Source organism: Musca autumnalis, unplaced genomic scaffold (genome assembly GCF_047663935.1).
Source record: "Musca autumnalis isolate F117 unplaced genomic scaffold, ASM4766393v1 scaffold_5, whole genome shotgun sequence".
In the NCBI taxonomy this organism is placed as follows: domain Eukaryota; kingdom Metazoa; phylum Arthropoda; class Insecta; order Diptera; family Muscidae; genus Musca; species Musca autumnalis.
The window spans coordinates 173,122,830-173,140,834 of NW_027412088.1; the positions used below are offsets into that span (position 1 = coordinate 173,122,830).

Below are 18,005 nucleotides of genomic sequence, written 5' to 3' on the forward strand. Positions count from 1 at the left end.
TTTCTGTTTGGAATTTTTATTTTTAATTATTTCTTTCAGATGTAAAGATAAATATTTACCTTCCTTACATGTTACCATTTAATTTAGTTTCCGCGACAGTGGGGTCCATGATCCAAACATCTCGAGTTTCGTTCTGAATTCTCAATCCATTTTGTAACAACAATAGGTATGTTACAACAAGCGGTTATATTTTTGGTTCTCCGGATACACTCTGTCCACTCCGTTATTGTAAGGCTCGATAAGAGCCAACTTATCGAAGAAATTTGTGCATTTACATTTTTAAATATTTTATGATAAATTTTAAGTATATTTTTTGGATTTACATTGGGCTATTTTTATTTAATGAGATGGAAGAAAACAGAACATCACCAAACTTTTTGCCCCAAACTAAGGTATTACAGGTAGTAGTGTTAAAGATAATGCTGCTACCTTGAAATCAGTTTTGTAATACTTACAGTTACTGGTTGATCTTGACGAAGTAGTAATTTACAACTTACAAAGAATTCACATGTCAGTGATCGTGGTGGTCACATGGATTTTACGAGTTCCCCTCTACTACAATTTCATAAAATTACTCTAGTATGGAACTCGATCTAAGAACCCATAGTTTCATGCACGAATACAAAGCAACTGACGTTTCGGAAGTCAGCGTTTTATGTTGAATATACTCCCAACATTGATTCTTATCCGCTTCTATAGGTCGTGAGCTTTTGGTTTAACATTCCAATGTGAGCATATGACTAATGGGCCGATTCCGTACAGCGAGGCGAGTCATGTCGCGTCGTCTATCGTCTCTGTGACAAAATTTAAAAAATGCACTACGTACAGCGATAGAAAATAATCGTCGATAACAAGTTATTTTTATTTTTTTTTTATTCGTTAGTAAAAATGTACGGCGACAGCTAATTTGTTGTCGCCGGAAAATGAACATTTCACTACCCTTTCTCAACCCTCCCGGTTACACATTATTCACCCTCTCAATCTTTCCTATACATCTTTTTATATATCCCAATCATGAATATAAACTCCTTGTGAGTTTTCTCAATTTCTCCTTTAATTTGATACTGCAGGAAAACAAAACTCACGGGGAGTTTGCATTCATAATCACCTGACATACTTTCAGGAACGCTTTTTAACCTATCGTAGTGGTTGAATGTGCTAGAAAAATGTGCTTAAATGAATGGAAAGGGATTTATGTACTAAAAGCTTTATATGATGTCGTAAAGCTTTCATTGTGACTATTAGAGTTGCCAATATCATCTGTAGGGTTATAAAAGTTTTCAAGGATGGTGGAAAGTTTTGTGGGTAAGTTTCAAATAGTAATTTTGTATTTTCATAGATGTCGCTATGAATATCAACTTTAATTCAACAAATTGCTTCTAAAGACCCTTTCTTATGGAAAGTGTGTTTTTAAAGACTCTCCTTTATGGATTGGGAGCTTATTTTCTTTTCTTATGGAAACCGTGCTTCTACAAACAATTTCCTATGGAAAAAGTGCTTCTAAATACCCTTTCCTACTAAAAGGGTCATTCTATAGTCCCTTTCCTAAGGAAAGGGGGCTTATAAAAACCCTTTCCTATTTAAAGCGTACTTCTGGAGACCCTTTCCCATGCAAAGGGTGCTTCTAAAGACCCTCCCAGGGAAAGGGTCATTCTTAAGACTCTTTTCTTAGGGAAAGTGTGCTTCTAGAGACCCCTTCTTAGGAAAAGAGTGTTTAGAAAAATCCTTTTTCATGGAAGGGGTGCTTCTTTCATAAGTAAGGGTTGCTTATGAAGACCTTTTCATAAGGAAACGGTGCTTCTGAAGACCCTTCCATAAGGAAAGGGTGTTTTTAAGACCCTTTTCTAGGGAAAGGGCGTTTTTAGACCCTTTCATAAGGAAAGGGTGCTTCTGAAGACCCTTTCTTTCATCTAACACCCTTTCCTACGGATGCTTCTAAAGACCCTTTCCTAGGGAACGGGTGTTTCTAAAGACCCTTTCATAGGGAAAGGGTGCTTCTAAAGACTCTTTCCTAGGGAAAGGGTGCTTCTACAAACACTTTCCTAGGGAAAGGGTGCTTCTAAAGACTCTTTCCTAGGGAAAGGGTGCTTCTACAAACACTTTCCTAGAGAAAGGGTGCTTCTACAAACACTTTCCTAGGGAAAGGGTGCTTCTACAAACACTTTCCTAGGGAAAGGGTGCTTCTACAAACACTTTCCTAGGGAAAGGGTGCTTTTACAAACACTTTCCCAGGGAAAGGGTGCTTCTACAAACACTTTCCCAGAGAAAGGGTGCTTCTACAAACACTTTCCTAGGGAAAGGGTACTTCTACAAACACTTTCCTAGGGAAAGGGTGCTTCTACAAACACTTTCCTAGGGAAAGGGTGCTTCTACAAACACTTTCCCAGGGAAAGGGTGCTTCTACAAACACTTTCCTAGGGAAAGGGTGCTTCTACAAACACTTTCCTAGGGAAAGGGTGCTTCTACAAACACTTTCCTAGGGAAAGGGTGCTTCTACAAACACTTTCCTAGGGAAAGGGTGCTTCTACAAACACTTTCCTAGGGAAAGGGTGCTTCTACAAACACTTTCCTAGGGAAAGGGTGCTTCTACAAACACTTTCCTAGGGAAAGGGTGCTTCTACAAACACTTTCCTAGGGAAAGGGTGCTTCTACAAACACTTTCCTAGGGAAAGGGTGCTTCTACAAACACTTTCCTAGGGATAGGGTGCTTCTACAAACACTTTCCTAGGGAAAGGGTGCTTCTACAAACACTTTCCTAGGGAAAGGGTGCTTCTACAAACACTTTCCTAGGGAAAGGGTGCTTCTACAAACACTTTCCTAGGGAAAGGGTGCTTCTACAAACACTTTCCTAGGGAAAGGGTGCTTCTACAAACACTTTCCTAGGGAAAGGGTGCTTCTACAAACACTTTCCTAGGGAAAGGGTGCTTCTACAAACACTTTCCTAGGGAAAGGGTGCTTCTACAAACACTTTCCTAGGGAAAGGGTGCTTCTACAAACACTTTCCTAGGGAAAGCGTGCTTCTACAAACACTTTCCTAGGGAAAGCGTGCTTCTACAAACACTTTCCTAGGGAAAGGGTGCTTCTACAAACACTTTCCTAGGGAAAGGGTGCTTCTACAAACACTTTCCTAGGGAAAGGGTGCTTCTACAAACACTTTCCTAGGGAAAGGGTGCTTCTACAAACACTTTTCTAGGGAAAGGGTGCTTCTACAAACACTTTCCTAGGGAAAGGGTGCTTCTACAAACACTTTCCTAGGGAAAGGGTGCTTCTACAAACACTTTCCTAGGGAAAGGGTGCTTCTACAAACACTTTCCTAGGGAAAGGGTGCTTCTACAAACACTTTCCTAGGGAAAGGGTGCTTCTACAAACACTTTCCTAGGGAAAGGGTGCTTCTACAAACACTTTCCTAGGGAAAGGGTGCTTCTACAAACACTTTCCTAGGGAAAGGGTGCTTCTACAAACACTTTCCTAGGGAAAGGGTGCTTCTACAAACACCCTATGGAAAGGGTGCTTCTAAAGACCCTGTCCCTAAGGAAAGGGTGCTCCTAAGGGTTCTTCTAAAGACCCTTTCCTAAGAAATGGTTGCTTCTAAAGACTCTTTCCCTAAGGAAAGGGTGCTTCTAAAAACACTTTCCCTAAGGAAAGGGTGCTTCTAAAACACTTTCCCTAAGGAGAGGGTGATTCCAAAGACCCTTTTCCTAAGGAAAGGGTTCTTCTAAAGACACTTTCCCTAAGGAAAGGGTGCTTCTGCAGACCCTTTCCTAGAGAAAGGGTTCTTCTATAGACCCTTTCCCATGGAAGGGTGACTCTAAAGAACTTTTCTCATGGAAAGGCCGGTTCTATACACCCTTTCCTACGGAAAAGGGCGTTTCTATAGACCTTTTCCAATGAAAAGGGTTCTTCTAAAGAGTATTTCCTATGGAAAGGGTGCTTCTGAAGATCCTGTTCTTAGGAAAGGGCGCTTCAAAAGGCCCTCTTCTATGGAAAGGATGCTTCTATAGACCCTCTTCTATGGAAAGGATGCTTCTATAGACCCTTTCCAGTGGAAAGTGTGCGTGTAAAGAACCCTTCCTATGACAAGGGTTGTTCTAAACAACCTTTCTTATGGAAAGCGGGCTTTCCCTTCCCATGCAAAGTGTGCTTCTATAAACCCGTCCTATGGCAATTGTGGTTCTTAAGAATCATGGAAAGAGTGCTTTCTCTTTCCATGGAAAGGTTGCTTCTATAGACCCTTTCCAAAGAAGAGGGTGCTTCTAAAGACCCTTGCCAAAGGAGAAGATGCTTCTATTGACCCTTTCTAAGGTAGATGGTGCTTCAAAAGATCCTTACCAAGGGAGGGAGTGCTTCTAAAGACCCTTTTCAACGGAGAACCTTTCCAAAGGGGAGGGTGCTTCTGAAGGCCCCTTTCAAGGGAGAGGGTGCTTCAAAAGACCCTTTCCAAAGGTGTTTTTTTATACATACCAAGTGAACGATTGGAAAGACGTTAGGTTGGGTCGCTTTATTACTTATTTATTTATTTATTAGGAATAGGTTTTTAGCACCACACTTTTTCTAGGAAAGGGTTTTTAGTACCACCCTAGTTTTAAGAAACGCGTTTTCCATTAGAACGGGTCTTCAGAAGCACGCTTTCCTTAGAAAAGATCTTTAGAAGCACCCTTTCCCTAGAAAAGGGTCTTTAGAAGCACCCTTTCCCTAGAAAATTTCTTTAGAAGCATAAAAAGCATATTTTCCCTAGGAAAGGCTCTTTAGAAGCATCATTCCATAGGAAGCATCATTCCATAGGAACCCTTTCCTTAGAAAAGGATCTTTAGGAGAACCTTTTTCTTAGGAAAAAATCTTTAGAAGCACCATATCCATAGAAGAGGAACTTCATTTTTTATACCTCTCTTCCATTCTATCTTTTCCACACAATGGACCTTGAGTCTGCGTGTTAAGCGCCTCCTTTTATCACGGTTGTGTGTCCTTAAACCTAAAAACCTATGGACTCACGTTACCTTCATAACACTATAACATGTCATCAATGAAGTGTTGGCGCCTTCTATACCCTACCCCTTTCACATCAGCTGACTCCTTATAATGGCTCCCGCATAACAATGAATTTCAGGCTAATCGATTATTTTAGCATATTAATTGAGTTCCGCGTAACGAAAAATCATTACCAAAATTTAACACGTTGCAAATTACAATCCGATAATCACCATCTTCTCCACATCATCATCGGTTGTGGTTCATTAGAAAAGCAAGACATCATGCAGATATATTCCGATCTCATATGCATATGAAGCTGTCGCCGAATTTTCCCTTCAAACTCAACATCTGATGACACCTTGACAAATAATTTCCAATTCTATTGAGAATGACATGCACGCACCGGCACACATCAGCTAAATATTAGTTACGCCAGTGATGATAAACATTACGGCGCAAGGGAGGAGTAAATTAAAATAACACAATCAATATATTCCCAGCCTTATGTACATGTGTGGTGGCACTATCTGGAATACCTGGAAAGGGAATGAAAGAAAAGTCATTTGAAATTTGTTTGGTTGCATATAAATTGAAATTTCATGCCAATTTTTGCTTGCTTTTCTTGGTACCCCCACCCACCCACAATATCCTCGCTAAAGAAAACATAAAGCGGAATTGAATGTAAATACAATATATATGTATGTGTGTGTATTGTATGTAGATTATTTGTTGTCAAAGTGAAGCTGCTACTAAAAAAAAAATCCACCGAAAAAGATGAATGTGATTATAAGATTATGTGGGAATAAATGGGAGTTGGAATTCAATTTAAATCTTATTTCAAAGTTACAAAAGTAACAGAAATTTCAAAGCACCTTTCTGTAGAAGCACCCTTTCCAGAGGAAAGGTACTTTAGAAGCACCCTTTCCATAGGAAAGGTACTTTAGAAGCACCCTTTCCATAGGAAAGGTACTTTAGAAGCACCCTTTCCATAGGAAAGGTAATTTAGAAGCACCCTTTCCATAGGAAAGGTACCTTAGAAGCACCCTTTCCATAGGAAAGGTACTTTAGAAGCAACCTTTCCATAGGAAAAGTACTTTAGAAGCAACCTTTCCATAGGAAAGGTACTTTAGAAGCACCCTTTCCATAGGAAAGGTACTTTATAAGCACCCTTGCCATAGGAAAGGTAATTTAGAAGCAGCCTTTCCATAGGAAAGGTACCTTAGAAGCAGCCTTTCCATAGGAAAGGTACTTTAGAAGCAACCTTTCCATAGGAAAGGTACTTTAGAAGCACCCTTTCCATAGGAAAGGTACTTTAGAAGCACCCTTTCCATAGGAAAGGTACTTTAGAAGCACCCTTTCCATAGGAAAGGTACTTTAGAAGCACCCTTTCCATAGGAAAGGTACTTTAGAAGCACCCTTTCCATAGGAAAGGTACTTTAGAAGCACCCTTTCCATAGGAAAGGTACTTTAGAAGCACCCTTTCCATAGGAAAGGTACTTTAGAAGCACCCTTTCCATAGGAAAGGTACTTTAGAAGCACCCTTTCCATAGGAAAGGTACTTTAGAAGCACCCTTTCCATAGGAAAGGTACTTTTTAGAAGCAGCCTTTCCATAGGAAAGGTACCTTAGAAGCAGCCTTTCCATAGGAAAGGTACTTTAGAAGCAACCTTTCCATAGGAAAGGTACTTTAGCAGCAGCCTTTCCATAGGAAAGGTACTTTAGAAGCACCCTTTCCATAGGAAAGGTACTTTAGAAGCACCCTTTCCATAGGAAAGGTACTTTAGAAGCACCCTTTCCATAGGAAAGGTACTTTAGAAGCACCCTTTCCATAGGAAAGGTACTTTAGAAGCACCCTTTCCATAGGAAAGGTAATTTAGAAGCACCCTTTCCATAGGAAAGGTAATTTAGAAGCACCCTTTCCATAGGAAAGGTACCTTAGAAGCACCCTTTCCATAGGAAAGGTACTTAGAAGCAACCTTTCCATAGGAAAAGTACTTTAGAAGCAACCTTTCCATAGGAAAGGTACTTTAGAAGCACCCTTTCCATAGGAAAGGTACTTTATAAGCACCCTTGCCATAGGAAAGGTAATTTAGAAGCAGCCTTTCCATAGGAAAGGTACCTTAGAAGCAGCCTTTCCATAGGAAAGGTACTTTAGAAGCAACCTTTCCATAGGAAAGGTACTTTAGAAGCACCCTTTCCATAGGAAAGGTACTTTAGAAGCACCCTTTCCATAGGAAAGGTACTTTAGAAGCACCCTTTCCATAGGAAAGGTACTTTAGAAGCACCCTTTCCATAGGAAAGGTACTTTAGAAGCACCCTTTCCATAGGAAAGGTACTTTAGAAGCACCCTTTCCATAGGAAAGGTACTTTAGAAGCACCCTTTCCATAGGAAAGGTACTTTAGAAGCACCCTTTCCATAGGAAAGGTACTTTAGAAGCACCCTTTCCATAGGAAAGGTACTTTAGAAGCACCCTTTCCATAGGAAAGGTACTTTAGAAGCACCCCTTCCATAGGAAAGGTACTTTAGAAGCACCCTTTCCATAGGAAAGGTACTTTAGAAGCACCCTTTCAATAGGAAAGGTACTTTAGAAGCACCCTTTCCATAGGAAAGGTACTTTAGAAGCACCCTTTCCATAGGAAAGGTACTTTAGAAGCACCCTTTCCATAGGAAAGGTACTTTAGAAGCACCCTTTCCATAGGAAAGGTACTTTAGAAGCACCCTTTCCATAGGAAAGGTACTTTAGAAGCACCCTTTCCATAGGAAAGGTACTTTAGAAGCACCCTTTCCATAGGAAAGGTACTTTAGAAGCACCCTTTCCATAGGAAAGGTACTTTAGAAGCACCCTTTCCATAGGAAAGGTACTTTAGAAGCACCCTTTCCATAGGAAAGGTACTTTAGAAGCACCCTTTCCATAGGAAAGGTACTTTAGAAGCACCCTTTCCATAGGAAAGGTACTTTAGAAGCACCCTTTCCATAGGAAAGGTACTTTAGAAGCACCCTTTCCATAGGAAAGGTACTTTAGAAGCACCCTTTCCATAGGAAAGGTACTTTAGAAGCACCCTTCCCATAGGAAAGGTACTTTAGAAGCACCCTTTCCATAGGAAAGGTACTTTAGAAGCACCCTTTCCATAGGAAAGGTACTTTAGAAGCACCCTTTCCATAGGAAAGGTACTTTAGAAGCACCCTTTCCATAGGAAAGGTACTTTAGAAGCACCCTTTCCATAGGAAAGGTACTTTAGAAGCACCCTTTCCATAGGAAAGGTACTTTAGAAGCACCCTTTCCATAGGAAAGGTACTTTAGAAGCACCCTTTCCATAGGAAAGGTACTTTAGAAGCACCCTTTCCATAGGAAAGGTACTTTAGAAGCACCCTTTCCATAGGAAAGGTACTTTAGAAGCACCCTTTCCATAGGAAAGGTACTTTAGAAGCACCCTTTCCATAGGAAAGGTACTTTAGAAGCACCCTTTCCATAGGAAAGGTCCTTTTGAAGCACCCTTTCCATAGGAAAGGTACTTTAGAAGCACCCTTTCCATAGGAAAGGTACTTTAGAAGCACCCTTTCCATAGGAAAGGTACTTTAGAAGCACCCTTTCCATACGAAAGGTACTTTAGAAGCACCCTTTCCATAGGAAAGGTACTTTAGAAGCACCCTTTCCATAGGAAAGGTACTTTAGAAGCACCCTTTCCATAGGAAAGGTACTTTAGAAGCACCCTTTCCATAGGAAAGGTACTTTAGAAGCACCCTTTCCATAGGAAAGGTACTTTAGAAGCACCCTTTCCATAGGAAAGGTACTTTAGAAGCACCCTTTCCATAGGAAAGGTACTTTAGAAGCACCCTTTCCATAGGAAAGGTACTTTAGAAGCACCCTTTCCATAGGAAAGGTACTTTAGAAGCACCCTTTCCATAGGAAAGGTACTTTAGAAGCACCCTTTCCATAGGAAAGGTACTTTAGAAGCACCCTTTCCATAGGAAAGGTACTTTAGAAGCACCCTTTCCATAGGAAAGGTACTTTAGAAGCACCCTTTCCATAGGAAAGGTACTTTAGAAGCACCCTTTCCATAGGAAAGGTACTTTAGAAGCACCCTTTCCATAGGAAAGGTACTTTAGAAGCACCCTTTCCATAGGAAAGGTACTTTAGAAGCACCCTTTCCATAGGAAAGGTACTTTAGAAGCACCCTTTCCATAGGAAAGGTACTTTAGAAGCACCCTTTCCATAGGAAAGGTACTTTAGAAGCACCCTTTCCATAGGAAAGGTACTTTAGAAGCACCCTTTCCATAGGAAAGGTACTTTAGAAGCACCCTTTCCATAGGAAAGGTACTTTAGAAGCACCCTTTCCATAGGAAAGGTACTTTAGAAGCACCCTTTCCATAGGAAAGGTACTTTAGAAGCACCCTTTCCATAGGAAAGGTACTTTAGAAGCACCCTTTCCATAGGAAAGGTACTTTAGAAGCACCCTTTCCATAGGAAAGGTACTTTAGAAGCACCCTTTCCATAGGAAAGGTACTTTAGAAGCACCCTTTCCATAGGAAAGGTACTTTAGAAGCACCCTTTCCATAGGAAAGGTACTTTAGAAGCACCCTTTCCATAGGAAAGGTACTTTAGAAGCACCCTTTCCATAGGAAAGGTACTTTAGAAGCACCCTTTCCATAGGAAAGGTACTTTAGAAGCACCCTTTCCATAGGAAAGGTACTTTAGAAGCACCCTTTCCATAGGAAAGGTACTTTAGAAGCACCCTTTCCATAGGAAAGGTACTTTAGAAGCACCCTTTCCATAGGAAAGGTACTTTAGAAGCACCCTTTCCATAGGAAAGGTACTTTAGAAGCACCCTTTCCATAGGAAAGGTACTTTAGAAGCACCCTTTCCATAGGAAAGGTACTTTAGAAGCACCCTTTCCATAGGAAAGGTACTTTAGAAGCACCCTTTCCATAGGAAAGGTACTTTAGAAGCACCCTTTCCATAGGAAAGGTACTTTAGAAGCACCCTTTCCATAGGAAAGGTACTTTAGAAGCACCCTTTCCATAGGAAAGGTACTTTAGAAGCACCCTTTCCATAGGAAAGGTACTTTAGAAGCACCCTTTCCATAGGAAAGGTACTTTAGAAGCACCCTTTCCATAGGAAAGGTACTTTAGAAGCACCCTTTCCATAGGAAAGGTACTTTAGAAGCACCCTTTCCATAGGAAAGGTACTTTAGAAGCACCCTTTCCATAGGAAAGGTACTTTAGAAGCACCCTTTCCATAGGAAAGGTACTTTAGAAGCACCCTTTCCATAGGAAAGGTACTTTAGAAGCACCCTTTCCATAGGAAAGGTACTTTAGAAGCACCCTTTCCATAGGAAAGGTACTTTAGAAGCACCCTTTCCATAGGAAAGGTACTTTAGAAGCACCCTTTCCATAGGAAAGGTACTTTAGAAGCACCCTTTCCATAGGAAAGGTACTTTAGAAGCACCCTTTCCATAGGAAAGGTACTTTAGAAGCACCCTTTCCATAGGAAAGGTACTTTAGAAGCACCCTTTCCATAGGAAAGGTACTTTAGAAGCACCCTTTCCATAGGAAAGGTACTTTAGAAGCACCCTTTCCATAGGAAAGGTACTTTAGAAGCACCCTTTCCATAGGAAAGGTACTTTAGAAGCACCCTTTCCATAGGAAAGGTACTTTAGAAGCACCCTTTCCATAGGAAAGGTACTTTAGAAGCACCCTTTCCATAGGAAAGGTACTTTAGAAGCACCCTTTCCATAGGAAAGGTACTTTAGAAGCACCCTTTCCATAGGAAAGGTACTTTAGAAGCACCCTTTCCATAGGAAAGGTACTTTAGAAGCACCCTTTCCATAGGAAAGGTACTTTAGAAGCACCCTTTCCATAGGAAAGGTACTTTAGAAGCACCCTTTCCATAGGAAAGGTACTTTAGAAGCACCCTTTCCATAGGAAAGGTACTTTAGAAGCACCCTTTCCATAGGAAAGGTACTTTAGAAGCACCCTTTCCATAGGAAAGGTACTTTAGAAGCACCCTTTCCATAGGAAAGGTACTTTAGAAGCACCCTTTCCATAGGAAAGGTACTTTAGAAGCACCCTTTCCATAGGAAAGGTACTTTAGAAGCACCCTTTCCATAGGAAAGGTACTTTAGAAGCACCCTTTCCATAGGAAAGGTACTTTAGAAGCACCCTTTCCATAGGAAAGGTACTTTAGAAGCACCCTTTCCATAGGAAAGGTACTTTAGAAGCACCCTTTCCATAGGAAAGGTACTTTAGAAGCACCCTTTCCATAGGAAAGGTACTTTAGAAGCACCCTTTCCATAGGAAAGGTACTTTAGAAGCACCCTTTCCATAGGAAAGGTACTTTAGAAGCACCCTTTCCATAGGAAAGGTACTTTAGAAGCACCCTTTCCATAGGAAAGGTACTTTAGAAGCACCCTTTCCATAGGAAAGGTACTTTAGAAGCACCCTTTCCATAGGAAAGGTACTTTAGAAGCACCCTTTCCATAGGAAAGGTACTTTAGAAGCACCCTTTCCATAGGAAAGGTACTTTAGAAGCACCCTTTCCATAGGAAAGGTACTTTAGAAGCACCCTTTCCATAGGAAAGGTACTTTAGAAGCACCCTTTCCATAGGAAAGGTACTTTAGAAGCACCCTTTCCATAGGAAAGGTACTTTAGAAGCACCCTTTCCATAGGAAAGGTACTTTAGAAGCACCCTTTCCATAGGAAAGGTACTTTAGAAGCACCCTTTCCATAGGAAAGGTACTTTAGAAGCACCCTTTCCATAGGAAAGGTACTTTAGAAGCACCCTTTCCATAGGAAAGGTACTTTAGAAGCACCCTTTCCATAGGAAAGGTACTTTAGAAGCACCCTTTCCATAGGAAAGGTACTTTAGAAGCACCCTTTCCATAGGAAAGGTACTTTAGAAGCACCCTTTCCATAGGAAAGGTACTTTAGAAGCACCCTTTCCATAGGAAAGGTACTTTAGAAGCACCCTTTCCATAGGAAAGGTACTTTAGAAGCACCCTTTCCATAGGAAAGGTACTTTAGAAGCACCCTTTCCATAGGAAAGGTACTTTAGAAGCACCCTTTCCATAGGAAAGGTACTTTAGAAGCACCCTTTCCATAGGAAAGGTACTTTAGAAGCACCCTTTCCATAGGAAAGGTACTTTAGAAGCACCCTTTCCATAGGAAAGGTACTTTAGAAGCACCCTTTCCATAGGAAAGGTACTTTAGAAGCACCCTTTCCATAGGAAAGGTACTTTAGAAGCACCCTTTCCATAGGAAAGGTACTTTAGAAGCACCCTTTCCATAGGAAAGGTACTTTAGAAGCACCCTTTCCATAGGAAAGGTACTTTAGAAGCACCCTTTCCATAGGAAAGGTACTTTAGAAGCACCCTTTCCATAGGAAAGGTACTTTAGAAGCACCCTTTCCATAGGAAAGGTACTTTAGAAGCACCCTTTCCATAGGAAAGGTACTTTAGAAGCACCCTTTCCATAGGAAAGGTACTTTAGAAGCACCCTTTCCATAGGAAAGGTACTTTAGAAGCGCCCTTTCCATTGGAAAGGTACTTTAGAAGCACCCTTTCCATAGGAAAGGTACTTTAGAAGCACCCTTTCCATAGGAAAGGTACTTTAGAAGCACCCATTCCATAGGAAAGGTTCATTAGAATCAGCCTTTTCATAGGAAAGGGTTTTCTGAAGCACTCCTTCTGTAGAAAACGGACCTTTTGAAGTAGCCTTTCTGTAGAAATCGGTTTTTTTCCGAAGTACCCATTCTGTACAAAGGGTCTACTGGAGCATTATTCCCATAGAAAAGGGTCTATAGAAGCAACCATTCCATATGAAAGGGTCTTTGGAGGCACCCTTTTCATAGGAATGTGTTTCTTAAGATGCCTCTGAAGACCCTTTCTTAGGGAAAGGGTGCTTCTAAAGACCCTTTCCTAGGGAAAGTGGATCTTAAGGTGCTTCTTAAGACCCTTTAACAGAGAAGGGGTGCTTCTGTAGACTATTTCCTAGTGAAAGGGTGCTTCTATAGGCCCTTTTCTAGGGTAAGGGTGGAAAGGGTAATTCTATACAGCCTTTCCATAGAAAAATGTGCTTCTAAAGACCCTTTCCTAGAAAAGGCTGCTTCTAATGACCCTTTCCTAGAGGAGGGGTGCTTCTAAAGACCCTTTCCTAGGGAAAGGGTGCTTCTAAAGACCCTTTCCTAAGGAAAAGGTGCTTCTAAAGACCCTTTCCTACGGAAAAGGTGCTTCTAAAATCCTTCTACCGGGTCCTGCCCCCCCCCCCCCCCTGAAATCATTGTTTTTAAAACACTTGTCATTACATGCGAATACATTTTAGTAGTTTTCTTTTTCTATAGCAGATTAGAAAACCTTAAACTTGAATCTCAGAAAATCAAAAGTAAAGAAACAAAGTTTTCTTATCAGTCCCCAGCAGCAGCATTGGCTGCTGCGGCCTTAGATGATGATAGCTGTATTATCTCTTGAAAAAATAAACTAATGTTAGAATCGACTGGAAATTAGTTTCATTCTAAATCTCTAACTTGGCACACATCAAATTCCATTGTTAAGATGGCTGAGAAAGTAATTTTAGCCTATTCCGGTGGTTTGGATACATCGTGTATACTGAAATGGTTGCTGGAGAAAGGCTATGAAGTTATTTGTCTAATGGCTGATGTTGGCCAAAAAGAAGATTTCGAGGCAGCCAAAGAGAAAGCTTTGAAAATTGGTGCCAAAGATGTGGTGGTGAAAGATGTTAAAGAAGATTTTGTACGCAATTATATATGGCCGGCAATACAAATGGGTCTTATCTATGAGGAACGTTATCTATTGGGAACATCGCTGGCTAGACCATGTATTTCAGTGGCTTTGGTAGAGGCAGCCAAGAAATATCAGGCTAAGTACATAGCACATGGTGCCACGGGTAAGGGTAATGATCAGGTGCGTTTTGAATTGTGTGCCTATGCACTAATGCCGGAGATTAAGGTAAGTTATGTGATAGAAATCTTGGGAACTTAATAACATGTACATTTTCAGATCATTGCCCCTTGGAGAGACGATGAATTTTGCCAACAATTCCAGGGCCGTTTGGATTTAATTGAATATGCCAAACTGCATAATATCCCGGTGACTGCCAAGCCTGCCACTCCCTGGAGCACAGATGCCAATATTCTACACATTAGCTATGAATCGGGGGTGTTGGAAGATCCCAATCACATTGCTCCCGAGTCGTTATATGAAATGACCAAAAATCCCTTGACCCAGGCACCCAAAGAATCAATGCGCATCACCATAACCTTTGAAAAGGGGTTGCCTGTTATGCTGAATGACAAGCCGCAATCTCCTTTGGAGATATTGGAAATCTTAAATTATGTGGCCGGATCCTATGGCATTGGTCGTATTGATATTGTGGAAAATCGTTATGTCGGTTTAAAATCGAGAGGTGTATATGAAACTCCCGGCGGTACGGTGTTGTTTAAGGCGCATCAGGATTTGGAAGTATTTTGCCTGGATAGAGAGGTAAGTGGAGAGGTGAAATGGGGACATTTTTCTTAAAGAATGTTTGAAATATGAGATCTTTAAGGCCAAAACTCAAGGCCTCGGTACATAAGCTGCCTCGCCTGCTTCATTTTTAACATAATAAAAATAAAAGAATAAAGAAGGCCGAGCCAATTTCGAACTATGTTGCCCCTTTCTTCTTCATTGTTTTATTTACATTACATATGTCAGAAATGAAGCAAGACAAGAAAGACAGCCGGCGAGGCTTCGTATGTAACGAGGTCTTCAATCAATCTTATCTCGTTTTCTTCGCTTTTCGAAGCAAAATTATAGAGGAGAACGATGGCGGAATTGACACATAAGAAACAAACAAAGCAATCGACGAGCTAGTTGAGTTTGGACCTTGAAGGCCTAGCTACATAAGAAGCCTCGCCTGCTTTCATTTGATAAAAGAATAAAATAGGTCGAGCACATTTTCGAATTAATTTAATTTTCATTTGTGATATACCAGGGCCACCTGAATGAGGAATCCTGATTACTTTCTTCCAAAGACCCTTTCTTAGGGAAAGGGTGCTTCAAAAGTTCCTTTCTTAGGGGAATGGTGCTTCTAAAGACCCCTTCCTTATTAGGGAAAGTGTACTTCTTAAGACCCTTTATTAGGGAAAGGGGTGATTCTTGCTTCTAAAGACCCCTTCCTATGGAAAGGATGCTTCTAAAGACCCATTCCTTTGGAAAGGGTGCTTCTAAAGACCCTTCCTATGGAAAGGATGCTTCTAAAGACCCCTTCCTTTGGAAAGGGTGCTTCTGAAGACTCCTTCATAGGGAAAGTGTGCTTCTGAAGACTCCTTCCTATCGAAAGAGTGCTTCCAAAGACCCTTTCATAGGGAAAGTGTGCTTCTTAAGACCCTTTGTTAGGGAAAGAGTGCTACTAAAGACCCTTTCTTAGGGAAGTGTGCTTCTTAAGACCCTTTGTTAGGGAAAGCGTGCTTCTAAAGACCCCTTCCTATGAAAAGCGTGCTTCTAAAGACCCTTTCTTAGGGAAAGGGTGCTTCTGAAGACCTAAAGAAAATTTCTTAGGAAAATTCTGCTTCTAAAGAACGTTTCTTAGGAAAGGGTGCTTATAAAGACCTTTTCTTAGGATAGGGGTGCTTCTAAAGAACGTTTCTTAGGAAAGGGTGCTTCTAAAGACCTTTTCTTAGGAAAGGGTGCTTCTAAAGACCTTTTCTTAGAAAAAGGGTGCTTCTAAAGGACATTTCTTAGGGAAAGGTTGCTTCTAAAGACCTTTCTTAGGGAAAGGGTGCTTCTAAAAGACACTCTCTTAGGGAAATGGTGTTTCTAAAGATGCTTTCTAAGGGAAAGTGTGCTTCTAAAGACACTCTATTAGGGAAATGGTGCGTCTAAAGATGCTTTCTAAGGGAAAGGGTGCTTCTAAAGACACTCTCTTAGGGAAATGGAGCTTCTAAAGACACTCTCTTAGCGAAATGAAGCTTCTAAAGATGCTTTCTAAGGGAAAGGTTGCTTCGGAAGACCCTTCTTGGAGAAAGGGTGCTTCCAAAGACCCTTTTCGGCGAAAGGGTGCATCTATAGACCCTTTTTGGCGAAAGGGTCCTTCTATAGACCTTTTTTAGGAAAAGTGTGCTTCTAAAGACACTTTCTTAGGGAACGGATGCTTCTAAAGACCCCTTCCTATGGAAAGGGCGCTTCTAAAGACCATTTCTTAGGGAAAGTGTGCTTCTGAAGACCATTTCTTAGGGAAAGTGTTCTAAAGACCCTTTCTTAGGGAAAGTGTGTTTCTTAAGAAATTGTGGTTCCAAAAAAACCTTTTTTATGTGCACATATACCTCATAATCCCAAGATATTTCATTCTGTATAAAGATCCTATTATTTCATCAACCACTTTGAAGGTTGGTTTGTAGCTCCGGAAGCTTGGAGGTGCATTTTGAACGACTTGTCAAGGCATCCCTTGAAAATCTTTAACGTGAAGTTTTTCTAAAAATTTTTTGAGAATTGTATCATTTATACTTTATGACACTCAGACAACCACCAATTAATTCCTCCTCCCTCTCTTTCACTTACAGGTGCTGCGCTGCAAACAATATCTTCGTGATCGTATGGCTGATTATGTTTACAATGGTTTCTGGTTTAGTCCTGAAGCCAATTATGTACGCCAATGCTTGGAATTGTCCCAAGTCAATGTTAATGGACAAGTGACAATGGAATTGAGACCTGGTTATTGTATTGCTGTTGCTCGCAAGGCCACCACAGACAATGCATTGTACAATCAAGAATTGGTGTCAATGGATGTCCATGGTGGTTATGTGCCACGTGATGCTTCCGGTTTTATTGCCATCAATTCGGTACGCCTTAGAGAACATGTACGAGCATTTGGAGCATATGAAGTTAAAAAGTAATAAAGATAGAGAGCAGCAAAAAAAGGATGAGAACTTGCAACAATTGCCAACTATTGTTAACTTGCAGTTTTTGTAGTTTTTTTCTTTTTGTTTTGGGTTAAAATGCTAAGGGCAAAGAAAGTTTTTTTCTTTATTGGAAATTTCTAGTTTGTTGAATGTGTGGACGAGAAAAAAAAGGGGAAACGGATGGATGATGATGTTAGTTTGGTTTCTTCTATATGGTGATGGTCGGTCGTCATCATTGTTGTAATACTTTTTTATTGAGCACAAAAATTCATTGGAAATTTTTTTATGGATGGCAGTAGCAACAGAATGAATTCTGGGGTTTGACTTTGCCATTTTGTTGTTGTTGTTACTTCTTGAAGCGTTCAATATTTTTGTGTATATTCCAATCGTCACGTAATCAATCAAATACTTGATTGGTGTACGAAAATCATTACATTCCCCCTCCTACACTTCCACTCGAACTATAGTTCTAGTTAACTATGTGCGAGCCCTGCTTCCTGTTCCACCAAGTCTTTTATTATATTGCGTTGATGTGTGTGGTGAAACTTTTAACGCCTTCTTTGACTCAGTTTTTGTTGTTTTCATCCGTTGGGTTATTTGCTGTTTTTTGTTGTTCAAAAAGTGCTTTGTCAGTACCTTTTAATCTGGCAGCAAAGTTCAGTAGGGAGAATAAAAAAAAAACAGCAGCAAAACGGTGGTAGCCAAATTGAGCCAAAGATGAATGTAGGAGGGAGCACGTTACTTTCATATGTTCTTGTTGTACACCACTAATGAAACAAAAGCCTGTCAAATTTGTCAGTCAGTTAGTTAATAGTTCCCTTTCTTCTTCAATCATGCAGTCATGTGAGAGAGGAACCTAGTGATGTGAGACAGAAAAAGATGATCAAAGAAATTACTTAAGTGAGCTAACAGTACGTTTACCTTTTACTAAATTTAGTAAATTCATTGGATTTATATTTATATATACAAAGCTCAGCATTTAAGGCCTGGATACATAAGCTGCCTCGCCAACTTGCCTTGCTTGCTTCTGATAAAAGAATAAAAAAGGAAAGGGCAACCCAGTTCGAAATTAGCTCGGCCTTCTTTTTTCTTTTATTTTTGTTATGTCAGAAATGAAGCAGGCGAGAAAAAACCACAGATTCAAAT

The 18,005-nt window shown here is 40.6% G+C and overlaps 1 protein-coding gene across 1 annotated transcript; it reads left to right on the plus strand.

Annotated features, from left to right (window-relative positions):
* The first annotated feature begins 13,385 nt into the window (after positions 1–13,385).
* On the plus strand, positions 13,386–16,919 carry Ass (argininosuccinate synthase). Its single transcript, XM_073988638.1, has 3 exons — positions 13,386–13,929; positions 13,981–14,463; positions 16,521–16,919. Exons 1-3 carry the CDS (start codon positions 13,516–13,518, stop codon positions 16,851–16,853), a joined length of 1,230 nt encoding a protein of 409 aa, XP_073844739.1. The 5' UTR covers positions 13,386–13,515; the 3' UTR covers positions 16,854–16,919.
* The last annotated feature ends 1,086 nt before the right edge of the window (positions 16,920–18,005 follow it).

Excerpts from the sequence above, each read along its gene's own strand:
- Ass (XM_073988638.1), top strand. The coding sequence starts at position 13,516 with ATGGCTGAGAAAGTAATTTTAGCCTATTCCGGTGGTTTGGATACATCG. Across the intron at positions 13,930-13,980 it reads CACTAATGCCGGAGATTAAG|ATCATTGCCCCTTGGAGAGA; the intron begins GTAAGTTATGTG and ends GTACATTTTCAG. Across the intron at positions 14,464-16,520 it reads TATTTTGCCTGGATAGAGAG|GTGCTGCGCTGCAAACAATA; the intron begins GTAAGTGGAGAG and ends TTTCACTTACAG.